Raw genomic sequence first — 22707 nt, forward strand, 5'->3', positions numbered from 1 at the left:
CTATATATATAGAGGGTTAGCACAAGCTGATTGTACAGATGACAAGAAGGACACCATGATTACCTTCTTCATTTTGCTCCTTGGCATTGGCCATAATCATGCCGCCAGTTTGGTAAGTTCTACTAGATCCTGCTTTCTGTGCACTATGTATCAAAACTCTTCACCTCATTTTTTTGTACAGGCGGCCGTCCTCTTAAAAAAATATTCTTACTTTCTAATTTACAAGTATTAAAAATGTTATCTGTAATATAATCTCTGAATCTAAAAACTCTTAGGCCAAATTCACATGAACGTATTTGCTCAGCGTATTGCGTACAAAAATGTGTGCATGCAATACGCAGTGAATAGAACCCATTGATTTCAAGGTTTTTTTTTCACATAAGTGTACTTTCCACACACATTTTGTTTGTGCAAAGAAATACGCAGCATGTTCTATTTTCTTGCACATTTACACAGGAGAAAAGCACATATTGCACTAATTGCCCATTTCAATGGATGAGAGCATGGATAAGTGTACAGTAAAACACGCACATGCGTGTGCAAATACGCAGCACCTATTGCGAAAATATGAGGCGCAAATGCACGCGTGAATGTGCTTCTGCCTATGTGTCATTGGCAATTATGGCTTAACATTTAGGGCTCCTTCACACAGGCATAAACATATTTGTGCGGGCCTAAGCGCAACACATTTGTATTAGTGTAGCACAGAATGCACATCCCTAAGGGCTCAGTCACACAGGCCTTTTGTCACACGTTTTTTGTGCGCATAACTGATGCGCTCAAAAAATCGCGTGACCGAAGCCGGTGGCGTGCTGCCTTTGATTGGCTGAGCACAGGGACCAATAAGAGGTGGCTCTCAGCTGTCATTCAATAGCTAAGGGCCGCTTCTGATTGGTTACAGTGCTCGGCCAATCAGAGGCAGCCCATACAGCAGGCAGGGATTTTAAATCCCTGCCTGCTGAATACTACAAAGAGCAGTTCAGGCGAAAAGCCGGCTGGATGCGGCTGAGCCCCAGGAGCTGCAGAGAGGTGAATATAGATTTTTTAAAATTTTTTACACTTTTTTAGGATGGTTTTCAGGGAAGCGCTTATATTTTAATCCCTTTCCCGAAAATTACTACAGCGCTTGCTGGCAGCCCATTGCTTTCAATGGAGCCGGCTGTATTGCCGGCTCCATATAATTCAATGAGAGGACATCGCGCTCCTCTGTCACAGCTATGACAGCTGTGGCAGAGAATCACGATCTTCAGTATATGTTTTCCATCAGGCCGGCGCTGCTGCCGCCGGCCCCGTTGAGCACACATACACAGAACTCTGAATCGTTGTGTCCTATAATTTTTGCCGCATGCGTTTGTGCGCATGAAAAATTTGCACATGTGACCGCTCCCATTGCAAAGCATTGTGTCTATATTGATGCGGAATGCAAACGCAGCTGTCAGACGCGCGTACAAACGCCCGTGTGACTGAGCCCTTAAGGCAGACCCTGGTTCCACGTAAATACTATTGATGACCTCAATAGTTGATCGGCTGCCTCTAACAACCTCAGCCTATCAGTGGATTGTCTGCTGCAATACACAGTGGTCAGAGCGGAAGCAGTTGGCTTTAACCCATCCCCGGAAATGGGCAGCGCTTGTAATTGCAGGCAAAATTTTCATTAAAATCAATGACAGCTACACCTGCAATTACACGCACCTGCCGCTACACAGAAGGGGAAGCCATATGCTTCCTCCCCAATCCCTCTGCATTGCAGTGCTGACAGCAGGTGCCTGATCAGCTGATCGGCTGGGGTCTTGAGGATGGATCACCAATAGTATTTGCATGAAGGTAGTGTCTCTGATTTGGCCCCAATGCAAAATCTTAGGGCTCGCCAACGAGCACATGTCAGTTATTGTACTGGTCTCCTCAAGGCCATTGGGCCACCTTGGGCCCAGATCCTGGATGTAACCAAAACCTTCGCATCCACCTCTTGTCATGTACTTGGGTCTACATCTTTTTTGATAGCTCATTCCTTACATTTTTGTCTTTATCACCTGCATGTGACATGCATTTTAAAATGTTAAATATTATATTGACTAAAACAGATATTTCTTACATAACTATTGCTCTGTCTCAACAGATTCACAACTCCACGGGGTCGCTGGATGAGCTGGGGGTCTGTCACTGCTCTGTTGTCCTCCCAGACTCCACCTTTCCTGCAGATCGTTTTGAGATGTTGCAGATATCCAACTTTAATTTGACCATCTCTGTTGAAAAGCAAATCAGTAAGGTAAAGAAATAATACTGACCCCCGGATATTACACAATGTGGCCTATTTATACATCAGATGGACTTTACCGTGTGCTCGAACCAATCGGCAAAAATGTATTTGTCGACTTTGTAACCTGAAGTCCGTCTACATCAGAATAAATGTAAACTAATCTACAAATCATTTTAGAATTTTCTTTAAGCTATTACCGGGACTGTAGTTAGGGGAGGCTGTTGGGGCATGTGACCCAGGTGCTAGGTGCCAGCAGGAGGCACTGATAAGCTTTTCTATCATTCCTCATCCACGTTTTAGATATCACATTTAATGAAACGCCTCTAAATATTAACCGGTTTAAGTACCCTACATTTAGAATTTTTGATGGCTACAGATGACTTCACCTTGATACAAATGATATAAATAACCATTGTAGACACAAGCATAGTAGACAATAGCTGTATTACCTTGTTTTTTTTATCCTTAAGTAAGCTTGGTCCATTTCCTTTGTAATGATAATAATCCTTATTTATATAGCGCCAACATATTCCACAGAGCTATATAAAGATTATTATTTTAAAAGAAATAGACCAAGCTTACTTAAGGCTAAAAACAATTGTCCAGCAACGTGATCCAGCTATCCTCTACTATTGCATGTAACTATGCTTGTGTCTACAATGGTTATTTATATCATTTGTATCAAGGTGAAGTCATCTGTAGTCATCCAAAATTCTAAATGATAAATATATACAAAGCAGGGGAAACAAAACCACGACATGTAGTAATCAGTTGGAGACAGTAGGGGTGAGGGTCCTGCTTAAGGTTGGGATGTCGAAAACCGATATATCGAAATATTGATATATGGCTAATGCTTTGGCGATACTTTTCATCAATATTGTTATGTCCGATATATCGGTAACATCGATAGTTTAAGGCGATATAATATCAATTTTTGTAAAGAAGAAACGTGTCTTGTGGTCTAGTGACACTGCGTTCACGTTACCAGGCCCTGCATTGTTTACAAGTTGCCATGGAGACCGTTGGACACTCAGCGGCAACTTGAAAAAAGGCAGGGCACGCAGCCATAAAAACCAGACACAGAGCCCCCGCTCACATCCCGTCAGGTCCAGCGTCCATCTTCTGGCTTCCTTGTAGCTGGCAGGACCTTGTCTTAGTGTATTTGTTGGCTCATTAGTAGAGATCAGCGAGCACCAAAATGCTCGGGTGCTCGTTACTCGAGTCGAACTTTTCGCGATGCTCGAGGGTTCGTTTCGAGTAACGAACACCATTGAAGTCAATGGGCGACCCGAGCATTTTTGTATATCAGCCATGCTCCACTAAGGTTTTCATTTGTGAAAATCTGGGCAATTCAAGAAAGTGATGGGAATGACACAGAAACGGATAGGGCAGGCGAGGGGCTACATGTTGGGCTGCATCTCAAGTTCCCAGGTCCCACTATTAAGCCACAATAGCGGCAAGAGTGCCCCCCCCCAACAATTTTTACTTCTGAAAAACCCTCATTAGCAAGGCATACCTTAGCTAAGCACCACACTACCTCCAACCAAGGACAATCACTGCCTGCATGACACTCCGCTGCTACTTCTCACGGGTTACATGCTGCCCAACCCCCCCCCCCCCCCGCACGACCCAGTGTCCACAGCGCACACCAAAGTGTCCCTGCACAGCCTTCAGCTGCCCTCATGCCACACGCTGGCCTCATAGCCACACCACCCTCATGTCTATTTATAAGTGCGTCTGCCATGAGGAGGAACCGGAGGCACACACTGCAGAGGGTTGGCAGGGCCAGGCAGTGACCCTATTTAAAAGGGGCGGGGCGATAGCCCTCTAGCTAAGTCAGTCAGTGCCTTTGTGCCAGACCGGTCAAACACCGCGATGGGAACTAAGTTTGCACCAACAGCATAGGTGGGTCCTAGGAAACCCAAGACATGAACCAAAAATTGGTCTGACCGGCCAAACATGGCAGACTTGCACCGCGCCCACGACATAGGCTTCGGCCCACAGCTTCAGCAATCCTAGGCAGGAAAAGGACTTTCACTGCACCCAGGACATAGGCCTCTGCACAAACCCTCAGCAATCGCGGGCCTACAGTGGACTCCAATGCTAGCGTAGCTGTGCACGTCTCATTAGCACTGTATTGCTCCTGTAGTTTGTCCCAATGCAGTGCCCCGGATAGTAGAGCTAACGGCAGATTACATGCAGGTGGGCTTCGGCCAACACTGCATGCCCCAACCTGACTGGGGTTTTTAATTCATAGACACAGGCAGGTACAAATCCCCAATGTGAAGTCCCTGTGGACCCACAGCATGGGTGGCTCCCTGGAACCCACCGGCGGTACATAAATAAATCCTCTTGCTGTGCCCTGGACAGCTGAGCTAACGTCAGATTAAATGCAGGTGGGCTTTGGCCCACACTGCATGCCCCAGTCAGATTGGGGTTCTTTATAAGTAGACACATGCAGTTACAACTCCGTGTGGACCGACAGCATAGGTGGGTCCCAGGAAGCCACCGGCGGTACATAAATATATCCCATTGCATTGCCCAGCACAGCTGAGGTAACGTCTGATTAAATGCAGGTGGTCTTCGGCCCACACTGCATGCCCCAGTCTGACCGGGGTTTTTAATACATAGACACTGGCAGGTAAAAATCCCTAATATGAAGTCCCTGTGGACCCACAGCATGGGTGGCTCCCTGGAACCCATCGGCGGTACATAAATGTATCCCATTGCAGTGCCCTGCTCAGCAGAGCTAACGTCACATACAATACAGGTGGGCTTCGGCCCACAGTGCATGCCCCAGTCAGACTGGTAATATGTACGATAACAGTAACCGCGTTGGTGGGAATGTGGTGGCGACTGCGGACCTAGTAGCGCGGTTTTATTTAGTTGGTTTTCGGAATGTGGCCAGGATTAAGTGGGCCGTGGTGGGGGGATGGTGGTGGTGCTCTCTTGTAGTGTCGTTAAAGGTGAAATTCTTGGACTGCCACCAGACGGACCAATGCAAAGGTATTTGCCAAGAAGGTTTTCATTGTTGGAGGAGGAGGGGGATGTTTTTGAGGCACTACGTGTCCTCTCCACGTGTCCGTGGTTATATGCACCTTAACAGTAACCGCGTTGGTGGTAAATGGCCTCGCCACCATCATGTCTTTGGGAAGCCTCTGTTTCCACACCCCAGTGACATAGCATTAGCAGCGGTATAGGCAGAGCCCAGAATTAGTAACATTTCAGCGGTAGCATTAGGGACAGGCCCCAGTAACATATCACTAGCAGCATTATAGGGGGAGCACAGTATTAGTTCCATTTCAGTAGTAGTAGAAGTCCAGACAGGCCCCAGTAACAATTCCGAAGCAGCAGTATAGGGGGAGCACAGTATTAGTTCCATTTCAGTAGTAGTAGCAGTCAAGACAGGCCATAGTAACATTCCCGTTGCAGCAGTTTAGGGAGATAACAGTCTCTTTCACATTTCAGTAGTTGCAGTATAGACAAGGCCCCAGTTACATTTATGTAGCAAAAGTGTAGGCCAACCCCACACACCTTGCTGTAGCATGAGTGCAGGCAAAGCCCATAAAAATTACTAGTATTACACTGTAGGCGAGGGCCCAAAAAAATTGGTGTACCAACAGTACTAATGTACCTCAGAAAAATTGCCCATGCCCAACCAAGAGGGCAGGTGAAACCCATTAATCGCTTTGGTTACTGTGGCTTAATTTGTAACTAGGCCTGGAGGCAGCCCAGTTAAAATAAAAATTGGTTCAGGTGCAAGTTTCAACGCTTTAATGAGAATTGAAACGTATAAACATTGTTTACAAAAGCAATATGACTGATCCTTGTGGGCCTAAGAAAAATTGCCCGTTCGGCTTGACTACGTGAGGTTTCAGGAGGAGGAGGATGAATATAATACACAGATTGATGAAGCTAAAAGGTCCCCGTTTTTGATGGTAATAGAGAACGATGCTTCCATCCGCGGGTGCAGCCTACGTATTGCTTAGGTACCGCTGCTGTCCGCTGGTGGAGAAGAGAAGTCTGGGGAAATCCAGGCTTTGTTCATCTTGATGAGTGTAAGCCTGTCGGCGCTATCAGTTGACAGGTGGATACGGTTATCCGTGATGATTCCCCCAGCCGCACTAAACACCCTCTCTGACAAGACGCTAGCCGCAGGACAAGCAAGCACCTCCAGGGCATACAGCGCAAGTTCAGGCCACGTGTCCAGCTTCGACACCCAGTAGTTGTAGGGAGCAGAGGCGTCACGGAGGACGGTGGTACGATTGGCTACGTACTCCCGCACCATCCTTTTACAGTGCTCCCGCTGACTCAGCCTTGACTGGGGAACGGTGACACAGTCTTGCTGGGGAGCCATAAACCTGGCAAAGGCCTTGGAGAGTGTTCCCCTGCCTGTGCTGTACATGCTGCCTGATCTCCGTGCCTCCCCTGCTACCTGGGCCGCGGAGCCGCGCCTTCTGCCACTAGCGCTGTCGGATGGGAATTTTACCATCAGTTTGTCCGCCAGGGTCCTGGGGTATAGTATCACTCTCGAACCCCTTTCCTCTTCAGGTATGAGAGTGGAAAGGTTCTCCTTATACCGTGGGTCGAGCAGTGTGTACACCCAGTAATCCGTAGTGGCCAGAATGCGTGTAACGCGAGGGTCACGAGAAAGGCATCCTAACATGAAGTCAGCCATGTGTGCTACGGTACCTGTATGCAACACATGGCTGTCCTCACTAGGAAGATCACTTTCAGGATCCTCCTCCTCCTCCTCCTTAGGCCATACACGCTGAAAGAATGACAGGCAAGCAGCATGGGTACCCTCAGCAGTGGGCCAAGCTGTCTCCTCCCCCTCCTACTCCTCCTGAACGCGCTGAGATATAGACACAAGGGTGCTCTGACTATCCAGCGACATACTGTCTTCCCCCGCCTCCGTTTCCGAGCGCAAAGCGTCTGCCTTATGCTTTGCAGTGAACTTCTCAAGAGGCATAGCAGAGGAATGGTGACGCTAATGATTGCAGCATCGCCACTCACCATCTGGGTAGACTCCTCAAAGTTTCCAAGGACCTGGCAGATGTCTGCCACCCAGGCCCACTCTTCTGTAAAGAATTGAGGAGGCTGACTCCCACTGCGCCGCCCATGTTGGAGTTGGTATTCCACTATAGCTCTACGCTGCTCATAGAGCCTGGCCAACATGTGGAGCGTAGAGTTCCACAGTGTGGGCACGTCGCACAGCAGTCGGTGCACTGGCAGATTAAACCGATGTTGCAGGGTCCGCAGGGTGGCAGCGTCCGTCTTGGACATGCGGAAATGTGCGCTGAGCCGGCGCACCTTTCCGAGCAGGTCTGACAAGCGTGGGTAGCTTTTCAGAAAGCGCTGAACCACCAAATTAAAGACGTGGGCCAGGCATGGCATGTGCGTGAGGCTGCCGAGATGCAGAGCCGCCACTAGGTTACGGCCATTGTCACACACGACCATGCCCGGTTGGAGGCTCAGCGGCGAAAGCCAGCGGTCAGTCTGCTCTGTCAGACCCTGCAGCAGTTCGTGGGCCGTGTGCCTCTTCTCTCCTAAGCTGAGTAGTTTCAGCACGGCCTGCTGACACTTGCCCACCGCTGTGCTGCCACGCCGCGCGACACCTACTGCTGGCGACGTGCTGCTGCTAACATATCTTGATTGCGAGACACAGGTTGCATAGGAGGAGGAGGACGAGAAGGAGGGTGGTTTAGTGGAGGAAGACTACACCACCGCAGATACCAGCACCGAGCTGGGGCCCGCAATTCTGGGGTTGGGTAGGACGTGAGCGGTCCCAGGCTCTGACTCGGTCCCAGCCTCCACTAAATTCACCCACTGTGCTGTCAGGGAGATATAGTGGCCCTGCCCGCCTGTGCTTGTCCACGTGTCCGTTGTTAAGTGGACCTAGGCAGTAACCGCGTTGTTGAGGGCGCGTACAATGTTGCGGGAGACCTGGTCGTGCAGGGCTGGGATGACACATCGGGAAAGGTAGTGGCGACTGGGAACTGAGTAGCGTGGGGCCGCCGCCGCCATCATGTTTTTGAAAGCCTCCGTTTCCACAAGCCTGTACGGCAGCATCTCCAGGCTGATCAATTTGGCTATGTGCACGTTTAACGCTTGAGCGTGCGGGTGCGTGGCGGCGTACTTGCGCTTGCGCTCAAACAGTTGCGCTAGCGACGGCTGGATGCTACGCTGAGAGACATTGCTGGATGGGGCCGAGGACAGTGGAGATGAGGGTGTGGGTGCAGGCCGGGAGACGGTCGTGCCTGTGTCCTGAGAGGGGGGTTGGATCTCAGTGGCAGGTTGGGGCACAGGGGGAGAGGCAGTGGTGCAAACCGGAGGCGATGAACGGCCTTCGTCCCACCTTGTGGGGTGCTTGGCCATCATATGCCTGCGCATGCTGGTGGTGGTGGCTCCCCGGCTGATCTTGGCGCGACAAACCTTGCACACCACAGTTCGTCGGTCGTCTGCACTCTCAGTGAAAAACTGCCACACCTTTGAGCACCTCGGCCTCTGCAGGGTGGCATGGCGCGAGGGGACGCTTTGGGAAACAGTTGGTGGATTATTCGGTCTGGCCCGGCCTCTACCCCTGGCCACCGCACTGCCTCTTCCAACCTGCTCTGCTGCTGCACTTGCCTCCCCCTCTGAAGACCTGTCCTCAGTAGGCTTAGCAAACCAGGTGGGGTCAGTCACCTCATCGTCCTGCTGCTCTTCCTCCGAATCCTCTGTGCGCTCCTCCCTCTGACTTACTGCCCTTACTACTACCTCACTGATAGACAACTGTGTCTCATCGTCATCGTCCTCCTCACCCACTGAAAGCTCTTGAGACAGTTGCCGGAAGTCCCCAGCCTCATCCCCCGGACCCTGGGAACTTTCCAAAGGTTGGGCATCGGTCACGACAAACTCCTCCGGTGGGAGAGGAGCCATTGCTGCCCAATCTGGGCAGGGGCCCGAGAACAGTTCCTGGGAGTCTGCCTGCTCCTCAGAATGTGTCATTTTAATGGAGTGAGGAGGCTGGGAGGAAGGAGGAGCAGCAGCCAGAGGATTCAGAGTTGCAGCAGTGGACGGCGTAGAAGTCTGGGTGGTCGATAGATTGCTGGATGCACTTTCTGCCATCCACGACAGGACCTGCTCACACTGCTCAGTTTCTAATAAAGGTCTACCGCGTGGACCCATTAATTGTGAAATGAATCCGGGGACACCAGAAACGTGCCTCTCTCCTAATCCCGCAGCAGTCGGCTGCGATACACCTGGATCAGGAGCTCGGCCAGTGCCCACACCCTGACTTGGGCCTCCGCGTCTTCGCCCCCGTCCACGTCCTCTAGGCCTACCCCTACCCCTCAGCATGGTGTATTACGAGATTAGCAGAAACAGAACGCTGTAATTAAATGTGCCGCTTATTGGCCTGTGGTTGGAGGCTGACTTTGCGTACGTAACGCACTGCAGAGGCAGGAAACAATTATGCGCAAGGCTGGGTATTAATTCATCAACTACTACCCCCAGCAGAGACGCTATAAACGGAAGGCACTGACAGGCAGGCCAAATATAGTATATTTTTCCACTTTTTGTGAAAAAGCCCACTGCCTATATAGCCAGTATACCTCTTTCCCTGTACCACTGTCCCTGCCTCACCAGTACTGCCCCTATACTCTGTAAAATGACTGCAGACTGAGGACGCAATGGTCTGCATGCCCGATATACAAAAAAAAAAACTAAAATTGCGCAACACTGCTAAAAGCAGCCTCAACAGTACTGCACACGGTCAGATGTGGCCCTAAGAAGGACCGTTGGGGTTCTTGAAGACTAAAATAACTCCTAACACTCTCCCTATAGCAGCTCCAGCAAGACAGCACTTTCCCTGATCTCTGTCAGAATGCATCTGTGGCGAGCCGCGGGCGGGGCAGATTTTAATACTCGGGTGTCACCTGATCTCCCCAGCCACTCACTGCAGGGGGGTGGGATAGAGCTGGAACGTCACAGGAGGAAGTTGTAATGCCTTCCCTGTCTTTCTATTGGCCAGAAAAGCGCGCACATTTCTCAGGGAAGAAAGTGAAAGTAACTCGAACACCGCGTTGTGCTCGCCTTTAGTAACGAGCATCTCGAACACCCTAATACTCGAACGAGCATCAAGCTCGGACGAGTACGCTCGCTCATCTCTACTCTTTACCTATCCTATATGTACTGTACTGCTCTCTACCTGTACTACATGTACTGCTCTCTACCTCTAATACATGTAACATGGTGCTCTCTACCTGCAATACACATATTGTACCGTTCTGTACCTGTACTTCATATCCTGTACTGCTCTGTACTACATATCCTGTACTGTTCTCTACCTATCCTATATGTATTGTACTGCTCTCTACCTGTACTACATATACTACTCTCTACCTCTTATTCATGTACCATGGTTCTCTCTACCTGTACTACACATATTGTACTGTTCTGTACATGTATTATATGTACTGTACTGGTCTATACCTGTACTACATGTTCTGTACTGCTGTCTACCTGTACCTAATGTACTGTACTGCTCTCTACATGCACTACACATATTGTACTGTTCTGTACCTGTAGTACATCTCCTGTACTGCTCTCTACCTGTACTACATGTACTGTACTATCATCTACCTGTACTACATGAATATTGGTCTGACTGTTGACACATGCTTACATAAAGCATACGCTGTAAATCATTCCCAGGTTCTCTAATGAAGCCTAACCAGTTTATGTAGGGGGCTCATTTGAAAACATCCCGTCTTGGGAAAATTATGACATAAGTACTATGTAATGCCGATGTTATGAATGCTGAACAGGAATTAACATTAGTATCATAATTTTGATACTATTGTATCTGTCAATGTTCAACTGTGGAAATTAATCACAGAGACCTGGATTTATTTCTCTTTGGGTCTGAACACTGACTTACTGTCACTCTGTAATAATAAATAGCCATAATTTCCCCAGTAGCAATAGCTATATTGTACCTTGTAGTAGTTGCATAATGTCTCCTGTGGTAGCCATAATGTCCCCACGAAGTACCCATACTGCCCCCGGTAGTAGCAGCCATAATGTTCACTGTAGTAACCATAATGTACTATGTAGTAGTAGCCATAAAGTCCCCTGTAGCGGTTGCGGTACTGTCGCCCATATTAAAATAATAAAGTCACTTACCTCCCCCCATGATCCCTTGATGCCTCCCACCAACCCCCTGCCTGATTTCCTATGGAATGATGCAGGCTGCACAATGTCATCACCACATGCCTGCATCACATAGAAGGCACCGGGCAGTCGACTGTTAATTGTATCTATATCTGAAAGACGTGGATACAATTAACTTCAAATCCAGCCATAGGGTCAGCGGAGCGCGCCAGCAGCCCACTGATTCCAGGTAGCAGCGCATCACACCGGCTATCTGTCCAGTCAGGCAGATTACCAGTATGGGCCGGAATGCAGGCAGTGAAATTGCCGCACTTTGCATGTAGAGAGGGGTGCCGCCTGAGGCAGAATGCTCAACTCACCTCATAGATGGGGCGCTCATGTCTCTACCTGTACTACTGTACATGAACTATACTACTTCCTCCATGTGTCATGTGTGCTCTATGGCTCTCTATCTATGCATGTATGTACTGAACTGCTCCCTCCGTGTGCTATATGTACTGTACGGTTCTATAGCTATGCCACATATACTGTACTGCTTCCTACCTGTACTACACCTGTGTCTAATGGGAGTATGTACACAGTTATTATTGTACAGAGTAAGACAAGCCTATTATCAGCGCTCTGCTATACATGCAGCATTGGTATATAGTTATTTGTCCTTTAGTTTGTATTTGGCGAACATTAAACAGACTTGTACTAATGTCATAGATCCACCATTATGAGAGTACACTGATAATTTACATGGAGCGGCTGGTGAACCTGACCAAACGTGTGGAGGTGATGGAGATGGGAGGCATCTCATACACAGAGTTGGACTTCGAGCTGGTGAAGTTGGAGATTAGAGAAATTGAGGCTCTGATACTGCAGATGAAAACTTCAATGAATGGCACCAACGTTCTGATTGAAGCTCTATATGTGGAGGTGAGACGATACCCATCACTTATTACTTTACTGTGGGTTCTACCTACATTTCCCTCTCCCTTCCCTTTCCAATTGCTATAAACCACATCACTATTTTTTCTTTATTCCACAATAGATCCGCAACCTCTCTATAACGGTGAGCCAGCTGGAGGTCTACGACAAGAACAATGTTTTGGTCATCAGAAGAGAAATTGCAGCTCTGAAGAAACGACTGGAAAATTGTGAAAAGAACCAGACAAAACCAATGCCTTACCCTCCAGTGGACAGCGGTACGTAAAGCAGTAGGTGCTTGTTGGTATTTTGTGCTCAAGTGGAGTCATTCACCAGAACATACGCCTATTAGAGATGAGCGAGCACACTCGTCTGAGCTTCATACTCATTCGAGTATTAGGGTACTCGAGACGAACACCACGCGGCACTCAAGTCAATTGCATTTTCTTCCCCACATGTCTAGCGCCATTTTCTAGCCTATAGACATGCAGGAAAGGCATTACAACTTCCTGCTGTGACGTGCCATTCCTCCCCCCCCCCCCCGGCTGGGCCGATCAAGTGACCGCTGAGTACTTAAACTGGTCCCGCCCGCGGCTCGCCTCAGGCACACACTGGCAGATGTTAGGGAAAGTGCTGCTGCTGATACAGGGACAGTGTTAGAGTAGGATCCTGTCGTCAAGAACCCCAACGGTCCTTCTTAGGGCTACATGTGACCGTGTGCATTACTGTTGTGGCTGGCTTGGAGCAGTAGTGCACCAATGTTTTTTTTTTTTTTAAGCATCTAGGGCTGTGCAGGCCATTTCAGCTATACTGTTCTGTGTGTGCAGTGCATAAGGCAGAGTGTAGGGACACAGCGACTTATATAGGGAAAGTTTTACAGTCATGATCCTCTCTACAAGAACCCCAACAGTTCGTCTTAGGGCTACATCTCACCGTGTGCATTAGAGTTGTGGCTGGCTGGGAGCAGTAGTGCATCTATTTTTGTATTACGGATCTAGGGCCTAGGCCTGTTCCCAGCCTTTCAGTAATAGGCGTTCTCAGCCTGCAGTGCTGTACAACCAGCTCTCACCATGAAACTACTCTCTAACATCTCCTAGCCTACGGCGAACGACTTCATTTATACCGTTCTGTGTGTGCAGTGCATAGGATCTTACGCTTTATTAAAACATTACCAAACTCTTAAATAAACGACACAGACACCAATATTGGATAAAGAAGGCCGCGGTGTTTATTAACGGGGTTACAAACATTTGGGGAGAAATATAACCAATATTAACCAGAACACTTGCTGTAAACTCTGTTTTACAGACCCAAGCTTATTAACCAATCAATAACCATAACAGTTCATGTTATGGTTTACCACCACCAAACTCTCCCCAAGTTTACCTGCCCACCCGCCTAATGCGGGCGACAATCCCCCATTAACTACACCATGACAAATCTACGGGAGGGCGGGCGGGATGCTGCTTCCTTTCCAGATGATGATGGCCCACATCTCTGCACCTCCATATCTCACTGCTGCTCCTCTCAGCTTGTTCCTCTGGACCAATCACCAGCCACTGTCAGGCCACCAGATTCTGCCTTACAAACACAGGCATTTCCCGACATTTTTCTTCAGCCAATCATCTGCTGCTGCCAACCAGTCCATCACTGGGCAGAACTCACTCTCTGCCATCTCATCTGACCCAGTAATGACCTTTGTAACATATCATGGTTAACCAGAAAACCTCCTCCATAGAAGGTGACATATCATCCCTCCATCATGTACATAAAGCTCCCAGATCCCATGAGGCTCTATAGAGGGTGACATATCATCCATCCATCATGTACATAAAGCTCCCAGATCCCATGAGGCTCCATAGAGGGAGACATTTCATCCATCCATCATGTACATAAAGCTCCCAGATTCCATGAGGCTCTATAGAGAGTGACATATCATCCATCCATCATGTACATAAAGCTCCCAGATCCCATGAGGCTCCATAGAAGGTGACATATCATCCATCCATCATGTACATAAAGCTCCCAGATCCCATGAGGCTCCATAGAGGGTGACATATCATCCATCCATCATGTACATAAAGCTCCCAGATCCCATGAGGCTCCATAGAGAGTGACATATCATCCATCCATCATGTACATAAAGCTCCCAGATCCCATGAGGCTCCATAGAGAGTGACATATCATCCATCCATCATGTACATAAAGCTCCCAGATCCCATGAGGCTCCATAAAAGGTGACATATCATCCATCCATCATGTACATAAAGCCCCCAGATCCCATGAGGCTCCATAGAGGGTGAGATATCATCCATCCACCATGTACATAAAGCTCCCAGATCCCATGAGGCTTCATAGAGAGTGACATATCATCCATCCATCATGTACATAAAGCTCCCAGATCCCACGAGGCTCCATAGAAGGTGACATATCATCCATCCATCATGTACATAAAGCTCCCAGATCCCATGAGGCTCAATAGAAGGTGACATATGATCCATCCATCATGTACATAAAGCTCCCAGATCCCATGAGGCTCCATAGAAGGTGACACATGATCCATCCATCATGTACATAAAGCTCCCAGATCCCATGAGGCTCCATAGAAGGTGACATATCATCCATCCATCATGTACATAAAGCTCCCAGATCCCATGAGGCTCCATAGAAGGTGACATATGATCCATCCATCATGTACATAAAGCTCCCAGATCCCATGAGGCTCTATAGAGAGTGACATATCATCCATCCATCATGTACATAAAGCTCCCAGATCCCATGAGGCTCCATAGAGGGAGACATATCATCCATCCATCATGTACATAAAGCTCCCAGATCCCATGAGGCTCCATAGAGGGAGACATATCATCCATCCATCATGTACATAAAGCTCCCAGATCCCATGCGGCTCCATAGATGGTGATATATCATCCATCCATCATGTACATAAAGCTCCCAGATCCCATGAGGCTTTCCCTCCTAACTGTCCCTCAAGCCGTACATTAGACACAGAGTGTTGGGGCACAGCGACTTCTATAGGAAAAGTTATACACTATACAGTCCTGATCCTCCGTGCAAGAACCACAAAGGTCCTTCTTAGGGCTACATCTCACCGTGTGCATTATAGTTGTGGCTTGCTGGAAGCAGTAGTGCATCAATTTTTGTATTACGCATCTAGGCCTGTTCCCAGCCTTTCAGTAATAGCGTTCTCAGGCTGCAGTGCTGCACAACCAGCTCTCACTGTGAAACTGCACTCTAACATTTCCTAGCCTACTGCAAACTAGTTCAGTTATACCGTTCTGTGTCTGCAGTGCATAACGCAGAGTTTAGGGATGCAGACACTTCTATAGGGAAAGTTATACAGTCCTGATCATCCGTGCAAGAACCCCATTGCTATGTAACTCGTGGCACCTTGGGTCACATAAGGTGGAGGCTGGGACAGAGGCTGACCCAGGGCCCGCTCACATACTTCCCACACAGAGTATTGCTGCATTGTGGAGATGTTTAGAAGTCCTGGCACCTGAGTCCCCTTTATGCCCATGTTTGCGGCTCCTGACAATTTTGTGGCTGAGGTAGCACAGGATTGGAATGATGATCGTACGTCAATTTATCATCCATTCTCAACAGCATTCAAAGAGGGTCGCTGCCTGGCCGTGCCAACCCTCTGCAGTGTGTGCCTCCGGTTCCTCCTCATCCAGCACGCACTTATAAATAGATATGAGGGTGGTGTGGCTATGAAGTGAGCGTCTAGCATGAGGGCAGCTGAAGGCTGCACAGGGACACTTTTGTGTGCGCTGTGGATACAGGGTCGTGCGGGGGGGGGGGGGGTTGGGCAGCATGTAACCCAGGAGAAGAGGCAGCGGTGTCACCCGCAGGCAGCGATTGCCCTTGGTTGCAGGTAGTGTGGTGCTTAGCTAAGATGTGCCAGCACGTGTGCCTTGCTAATGAGGGTTTGTCCCAAGTAAATTGTTAGAGGGGTGACTGCCAGACTCTTGCCCCCATTTTGGCTTAATAGTGGGACCTGGGAGCCTCAGATGCAGCCCTGCATGCTGCCCCTGCCCTTCCCTATCCATTCCTGTGGTGTTTCCATGACTTTCTGATGTTTTCTGGTGTTTCACAAGTCATCACCTATGCGGAGCATCTGTCCCATACAAAAATGCTTGAGTCCCCCATTGACTTCAATGGGGTTCATTACTCGAAACGAGCTCTCGAACATTACGAAAAGTTTGACTCGAGCAACGAGCACCCGAGCATTTTGGTGCTCGCTCATCTCTAACCCCTATCATGTACAGTAAGCCTCCCAAAAAAATAAGATAAGAAGAATAGTGTGCAAATAGCGTAATGCAGTGCAATAGACAATCAATATGTCTCAAATTACAAATCATACTATTATTGTACACAATACATTAGCATTAAAACCACTTAAAAATGCATATACTGCACAACTGGGAGGTGATAGAAAAGACAAGTCACTTCCACATTAAAGGAGTTGTCAGGTTACTATGCAATATTTTAGCAATAGCTCCAATTGGTTTAAAATAACAAGCAGAGCTGTATTCACCTGTCCTCTGCTGCAGGGATCCAGTAATCTTGCTCTGCTGTCCGCCTGGTGGAAACTGACGGCAATACAAGTCACCTGACCACTGCAGCCAATCAGACACTGCAGCGTCTTTGTTCTGACCTCCTAGCATCATTGCACCCAGGATGTGAATACTGATGCCAGGAGAACAGACCGCGACGCTACAGGCTCTCATTTGCCTGCTGTAGACCAGAGCAAATACAAGTCTGTATAGGCAAATTAATTCATCAAATAGTTGGCATAAATCTCTTCAAAGAAATAGTTAAAATGTTCTAAAATGAACCATAAACACTAGTTATGCATTTCATAAAGCATCCTTCATTATAGCATGTTGCTCACCTTGGTGCTAGACTCGCTTTAACCGTATCTACAAGATGATTTATGGATCTTTTTGCTCTTGAGAACAGCTCTGTGTAGCTGTTGGACAAGTGGTGTCTGCGGGTGAGCTCATGTGCAAACTTGATTCAATGTAACCAGGGCTGTATACAGATGACACTCCTCCTACCAAGCCATGTAAAGGTTTACTACCGATGGAAAGAACTTAGCCCCATAGAGCAACCACATATCTGAATGTAAAACAGCATTTTTTTCTCTGCCTACCTTAATGTATGGAATTTGCTTTAGATGCTTACCTGCTGTCTGCTGTTACACTGCTATGAGTAAGAACATAATTTATGGTGTTTGAAACGCGTAGCCTACTTTTTCCATGTCCGCATTCATGGATTTTTAATCTGGTTGTAAATTAGATGGAACACAAAAAAGGAAATGGTTGTAAATGAAGATGTTTTGTTAAATGCCCTAATCAATGTTTGGGTGTCCTGAATGGTCTCCTCACAATATGATTGTGAGGTGGGAAGCCAGGGGCCTTCTGAAGGCCCCAAAGGCTGTCACTGATGTCTGCCTGTCAGAATACAGTATAATGCAATATTATGGTATTGCATTATACTATATGAGTGATCAAACAAACACAAATTTAAAATCCTTTAGGGTACTAAAAAAGTAAAACTACGTTATTTTTTTTATTATAAAAAAATAAAGGATATTAAAAATAAGAAACTCTTTCCCCTTATTTCTAATAAACATAAAACATTTGACTTCACCGCAACCATAGAAGTCCAATCTATAAAAAGTAATGAGATATTTATTCTGCATCGGTAATATTGTCAGAAAAAAAAATACACAATGCCAGAATTGTGCTTTTTTTTAGTCACCCCATCTCCAAAAAAATGTATTAAAAAGTGATCAAAAGGTCATATGCTCTCATAAATGTACTAATATAAACTAAAGGGCGTCATGCAAAAAAACAAGCTCTCATCCAACTTATCAGTGGAAAAAAAATAGCTGTGAGAAGATGGCAGCAGAAAATAATTTTTCAAAAATAATATTTTACTTTTTAAAAGCAGTACAAAAAAAACATATGCAAATTTGGTGTTGTGATTGTACTGACCCAAAGAATAAAGTTATCATATCATTTTTGCTGCAGTATGTATGATGTAAAAACAAAACCCCCCACTTTCCCCCAAGATGGCAGAAGTACAGGGTTTCTTTCACCATTTCCCTGCACTTAGAAATTTGTTACAGTTTTTTAGTACATTAGATGGTACATTAAATGGTACAATTGAAAAATACAACTCGTCTCGCAAAAAGCCCTCAGACAGCTACGTTAACAAAAAAAATGACAGCCACGGAGGGGAGGCCAGTCAGGCCTTACAACTACAAAGTCACTGCAGCTTATCTAATATATATAAGCTTGCATGCTTTTTCTTGCACCACTCTCTGCCCCCTTTGTTGTAACTTTGGTGTATGATGTTGGTGTCATTAGATGATACACATGCTCACCAACGCCATAAAACCTCCAAATGTGAATTTAATACATTCAGGGGCCTGTTGGTCGGGTTGAAAGTTACAATGTTAAGTCTATGGGCAGCGCTGCTGTGCCTCAGCCATGTGCTGGAATGAGTGAAGGGTTGCTAAGCAAAACAGCATAACCAGTTAATTAATCTACCCAATACACCGCACGCGTGAGATCTCTCTAGAGAGAGACAGAGAAAGAGAAAGAAAAAGAGAGCAAGCGAGACACAGAGAGAAAAAAACACAAAGAGAGAGAGAAAGAGACAAAGAAACTCAGAGAGAGCGTGATAGAGAGACAAAAAAACCCCAGAGAGAGTGCGATAGAGAGACAAAGAAACTCAAAGAGAGCGATAGACAGAGATAGCACTAGAGCGAGCGATAGACAGAGAGTGAGCGATAGACAGACAGACAGAGAGAGACCTGTAGGCTTTTTTATATTAGATATCTGTTCCAAATACAAAGTGATACTCTAAATAATCATCTAACCAAGCAGATTTAGAAGTTCATAACAACCACTTTTGGAACATTGGGTCAATCTAGTAAGCCTAATACAAACAGACTTTAACTGTTGGCTAGTAAGGTGGCCCAGGTTAGCAATCGTATGGCCCTCAATAAGAAGAAAGTGGTGGCTTGCAGTGTCTGTGCTATATCTGTGAAGAGATCCAGAAAAAAGGCAACAGGGCCATTGCAAAGTTTGCAAACACAGAGTGGGGGAGTGGACCATAAACAAATAGAGCTATAATGCAAATGGTTATATTAATGTGACAGAGTGCACCTATCAGAGCTAGGGCTGGACATTTTTAACAATACCTTACAGGACACCCTGCAAGCATTTGTTACAGCTTTAAGTCCAGGCTTCAAAATGTATTCCCTCTAAATAAAATGTGGCGTTGTGTCACAAAGTTTTTCTTCCAAGAACATATGTGGTGTGGTTTGTCCTTGTCACTTAAGGGGACAAACTACTGTCCCACTGTTGCGAGTACCATGGTTTCTCCCCTTATGAATAGGCTGTGGTACTGTACTGACACACATGTCTCTTTGGCTCCTCATAACCTCTTATAGCATCTGTCAGGATAGACTCTGCTGGGCCATTGCAGTCTCCATTGTTGTCTAAGCAGAATGCTGGAACACATTGATTGATTGATTTGATGAAACAAAATATCATTGCTGATTAAATGGTAGGGCCCAATGTTAATGCTGTCTTGGGGTCGAAAATGTTTAAGAGACTCCTGCAAGAGTGCTTATTGGAGAGAAGACTTTAGTTCCTTTTTTCTTCGGTATTGTTGACTAGTTATGTGGGGCCAACTTTATGCTTTGATGGATTGATTGATTTGACACATTTGATTATTTTATTGTGCAGGTACCTGCCAACATGGAATCATTACGAACATCAGCAAACCATTTGTAGTACAATTGAACTATTACGGATTCAACTACAAATCTGGAGGATGGGGATCAGATTCATTGGCTGGAGCTGACCAGAACATACAGTGGGTGGCTCCTCTGAATACAGATGCAAGGATGATGAATTATTTACGTGTCTACCCTAGCTACAATGATCTTCTCATCTATCTACAAAACATTGACCGAAGCTTCAGTAGTTCAAACTACGGACAAGGAGGTGGAATGATCATGTTTAATAAAACAATGTACTATAATTGCTACAACTCTGGAAAATTATGCAAATACAATCCACAGCTCAATACAATGGAACTAAGTGTTAATTTCCCTAATGCTGCTTACAACAACCGCTTCAGCTATTCATCTTCAACTTACCAAGACATTGACATGGCCAGTGATGAAGAAGGCCTTTGGGCAATTCATTCTACTGAAGGAAATGCTGGCAACTTTGTCATCAGTAAAATAGATCCCTTAACTCTTGCAGTACAGCAGACCTGGACCACTGCCCAGTACAAGCCTGCAGCCACCAACGCATTCATGGCATGTGGTGTCTTGTATGTCACTAGGGCCCTCAGTACAAAAAAAGAAGAGATATTTTACATGTATGATACAAAGACTAATAAGGAAGGGTGGCTGAAAATTCCCCTGGAAAAACCAAAGGAGAACGTGCAGAGTCTGTCTTACAATCCCAACGACCGTAAGCTGTACATGTACAATGATGGCTACTTGGTCAACTACGACCTCTATTTTACATCTGCCCAAGAAGATAAATCTCAAATATAATCATATAAGTCCACATCTCCATAGAGTGTTCATGACAATGTAGGTCTTCCATATTTCCCACTAGGACAATGAATGATGACATGATCTGGTCAAAACCGGACAACTATGAAACCATCATGTGCCCAATGAAAGGCGGGATAATGGTCGATTCTGTGCTAACTATAAAGGCAATTAATTCTGCATATCAGAATTAACATACCATAAATGTGTTTCCATGGTAACAGACAACAAATAAACCCTGTGTAGTCTGATCCTGTAGTTATACTTCTTGCTACAGTTCTGTCTCCTACTTCTTCCTAATCTACCAAATGAAATAGGGTACAGAATGAAGGGAGTATGAATGTAGGAAAAGCTTAAGAAGGTTTGTTTGCAGGGTGTTACAGTGGAAATAAAGGGGTCCGGATAAAAGCTGTAGATATAAAATGGACCGATATTTTTAATGAAAACCATTTGCAAAGTTACTTATTTTTTATTTTTGATGCATTGGAGAAATTAAAAAATGGATGCACAGGCCTACATAGTCATTAAGACCTAGGAAAATAGGATTTCTACCTGGATGAACACTGAATTATAAAGAATGAGGATGATTAATAATTTAGATATTCTTAAAGCATAGCTTGTAAGATTTTAATCATGAGATTGTCTTTCAACATTATTTTACAGTTAACATGGAATCGATCTATAGAAAAAGTAGCAAAATCACATTTAAATGATATCTATATATAAACTCTAAAATGTGCTGATCTGTGGACATACTTTTTTCTTTTATGGAATGTTTTATTCATCACATTAACTAAATAAAACATGAAGCAAGCAAATGCAGTGTGCTACTGTCTATGTATTTAGCTGCTTTTCTCTCTCTCCTTTTATATATATATATATATATATATATATATATATATATATATATATATATATACGCGAGTCATTTGCATTTCTTTCCCCGCATGTTTAGCGCCGCTTTCTAGCCAATAGACATGTGGGGAAGGCATTACCACTTCCTGCTGTGACGTGCCAGCCCTATCCCACCCCACCATAGTGAGTGGCTGGGCCGATCAGGTGAGTACTTTAAGTGGTCCCAGCCGCGGCTCGCCTCAGACGCATGCTGGCAGAGGTTAGGGAAAGTGCTGCTGCTGATATAGGGAAAGTGTTAGTGTAGGATCCAGTCTTCAAGAACCGCAACGGTCCTTCTTAGGGCTACTCACTCTTCATAGTGTGCATTACTGTTGTGGCTGGCTGGGAGCAGTAGTGCACCATTTTTTTTTCATCTCTGGCTGTGCAGGCTATTTCAGCTATAGCGTTCTCAGTCTGCAGTGTATTATGCGGAGTTTAGGGAAAGAGCTGCTGCTGATATAGGGAAAGTGTTACAGTAGGCTCCTGTCTTCCAGAACCTCAAAGCTCCTTCTTACGGCTACATCTGACCGTGTGCATTATAGTTGTGGCTGGCTGGGAGTTGTAGTGCATCCATTTTTGTATTACGGATCTAGGCCTGTTCCCAGCCTTTCAGTAATAGCGTTCTCAGCCTGAAGTGCCGTACAACCAGCTCTCACCGTGAAATTGCTCTCTAACATTTCCTAGCCTACTGCAAACTAGTTCATTTATACCGTTCTGTGTCTGCAGTGCATTAGACACAGAGTGTACGGACACAGCCACTTCTATAGGGAAAGTTATACACTATACAGTCCTGATCCTCCGTGTAATAACCACAAAGCTCCTTCTTAGGGCTACATCTGACCATGTTCATTATAGTTGTGGCTTGCTGGGAGTT

The 22707-nt window shown here is 46.2% G+C and overlaps 1 protein-coding gene across 1 annotated transcript; it reads left to right on the plus strand.

Moving 5' to 3' along the window:
• Positions 1-55: 55 nt before the first annotated feature.
• LOC136573690 (olfactomedin-4-like) lies at positions 56-21050 on the plus strand. Its single transcript, XM_066574953.1, has 5 exons — positions 56-112; positions 2117-2266; positions 12122-12334; positions 12450-12603; positions 20116-21050. Exons 1-5 carry the CDS (start codon positions 56-58, stop codon positions 20937-20939), a joined length of 1398 nt encoding a protein of 465 aa, XP_066431050.1. The 3' UTR covers positions 20940-21050.
• Positions 21051-22707: the final 1657 nt, after the last annotated feature.

Source organism: Eleutherodactylus coqui, chromosome 7, assembly GCF_035609145.1.
Source record: "Eleutherodactylus coqui strain aEleCoq1 chromosome 7, aEleCoq1.hap1, whole genome shotgun sequence".
NCBI classification, from domain to species: Eukaryota; Metazoa; Chordata; class Amphibia; order Anura; family Eleutherodactylidae; genus Eleutherodactylus; species Eleutherodactylus coqui.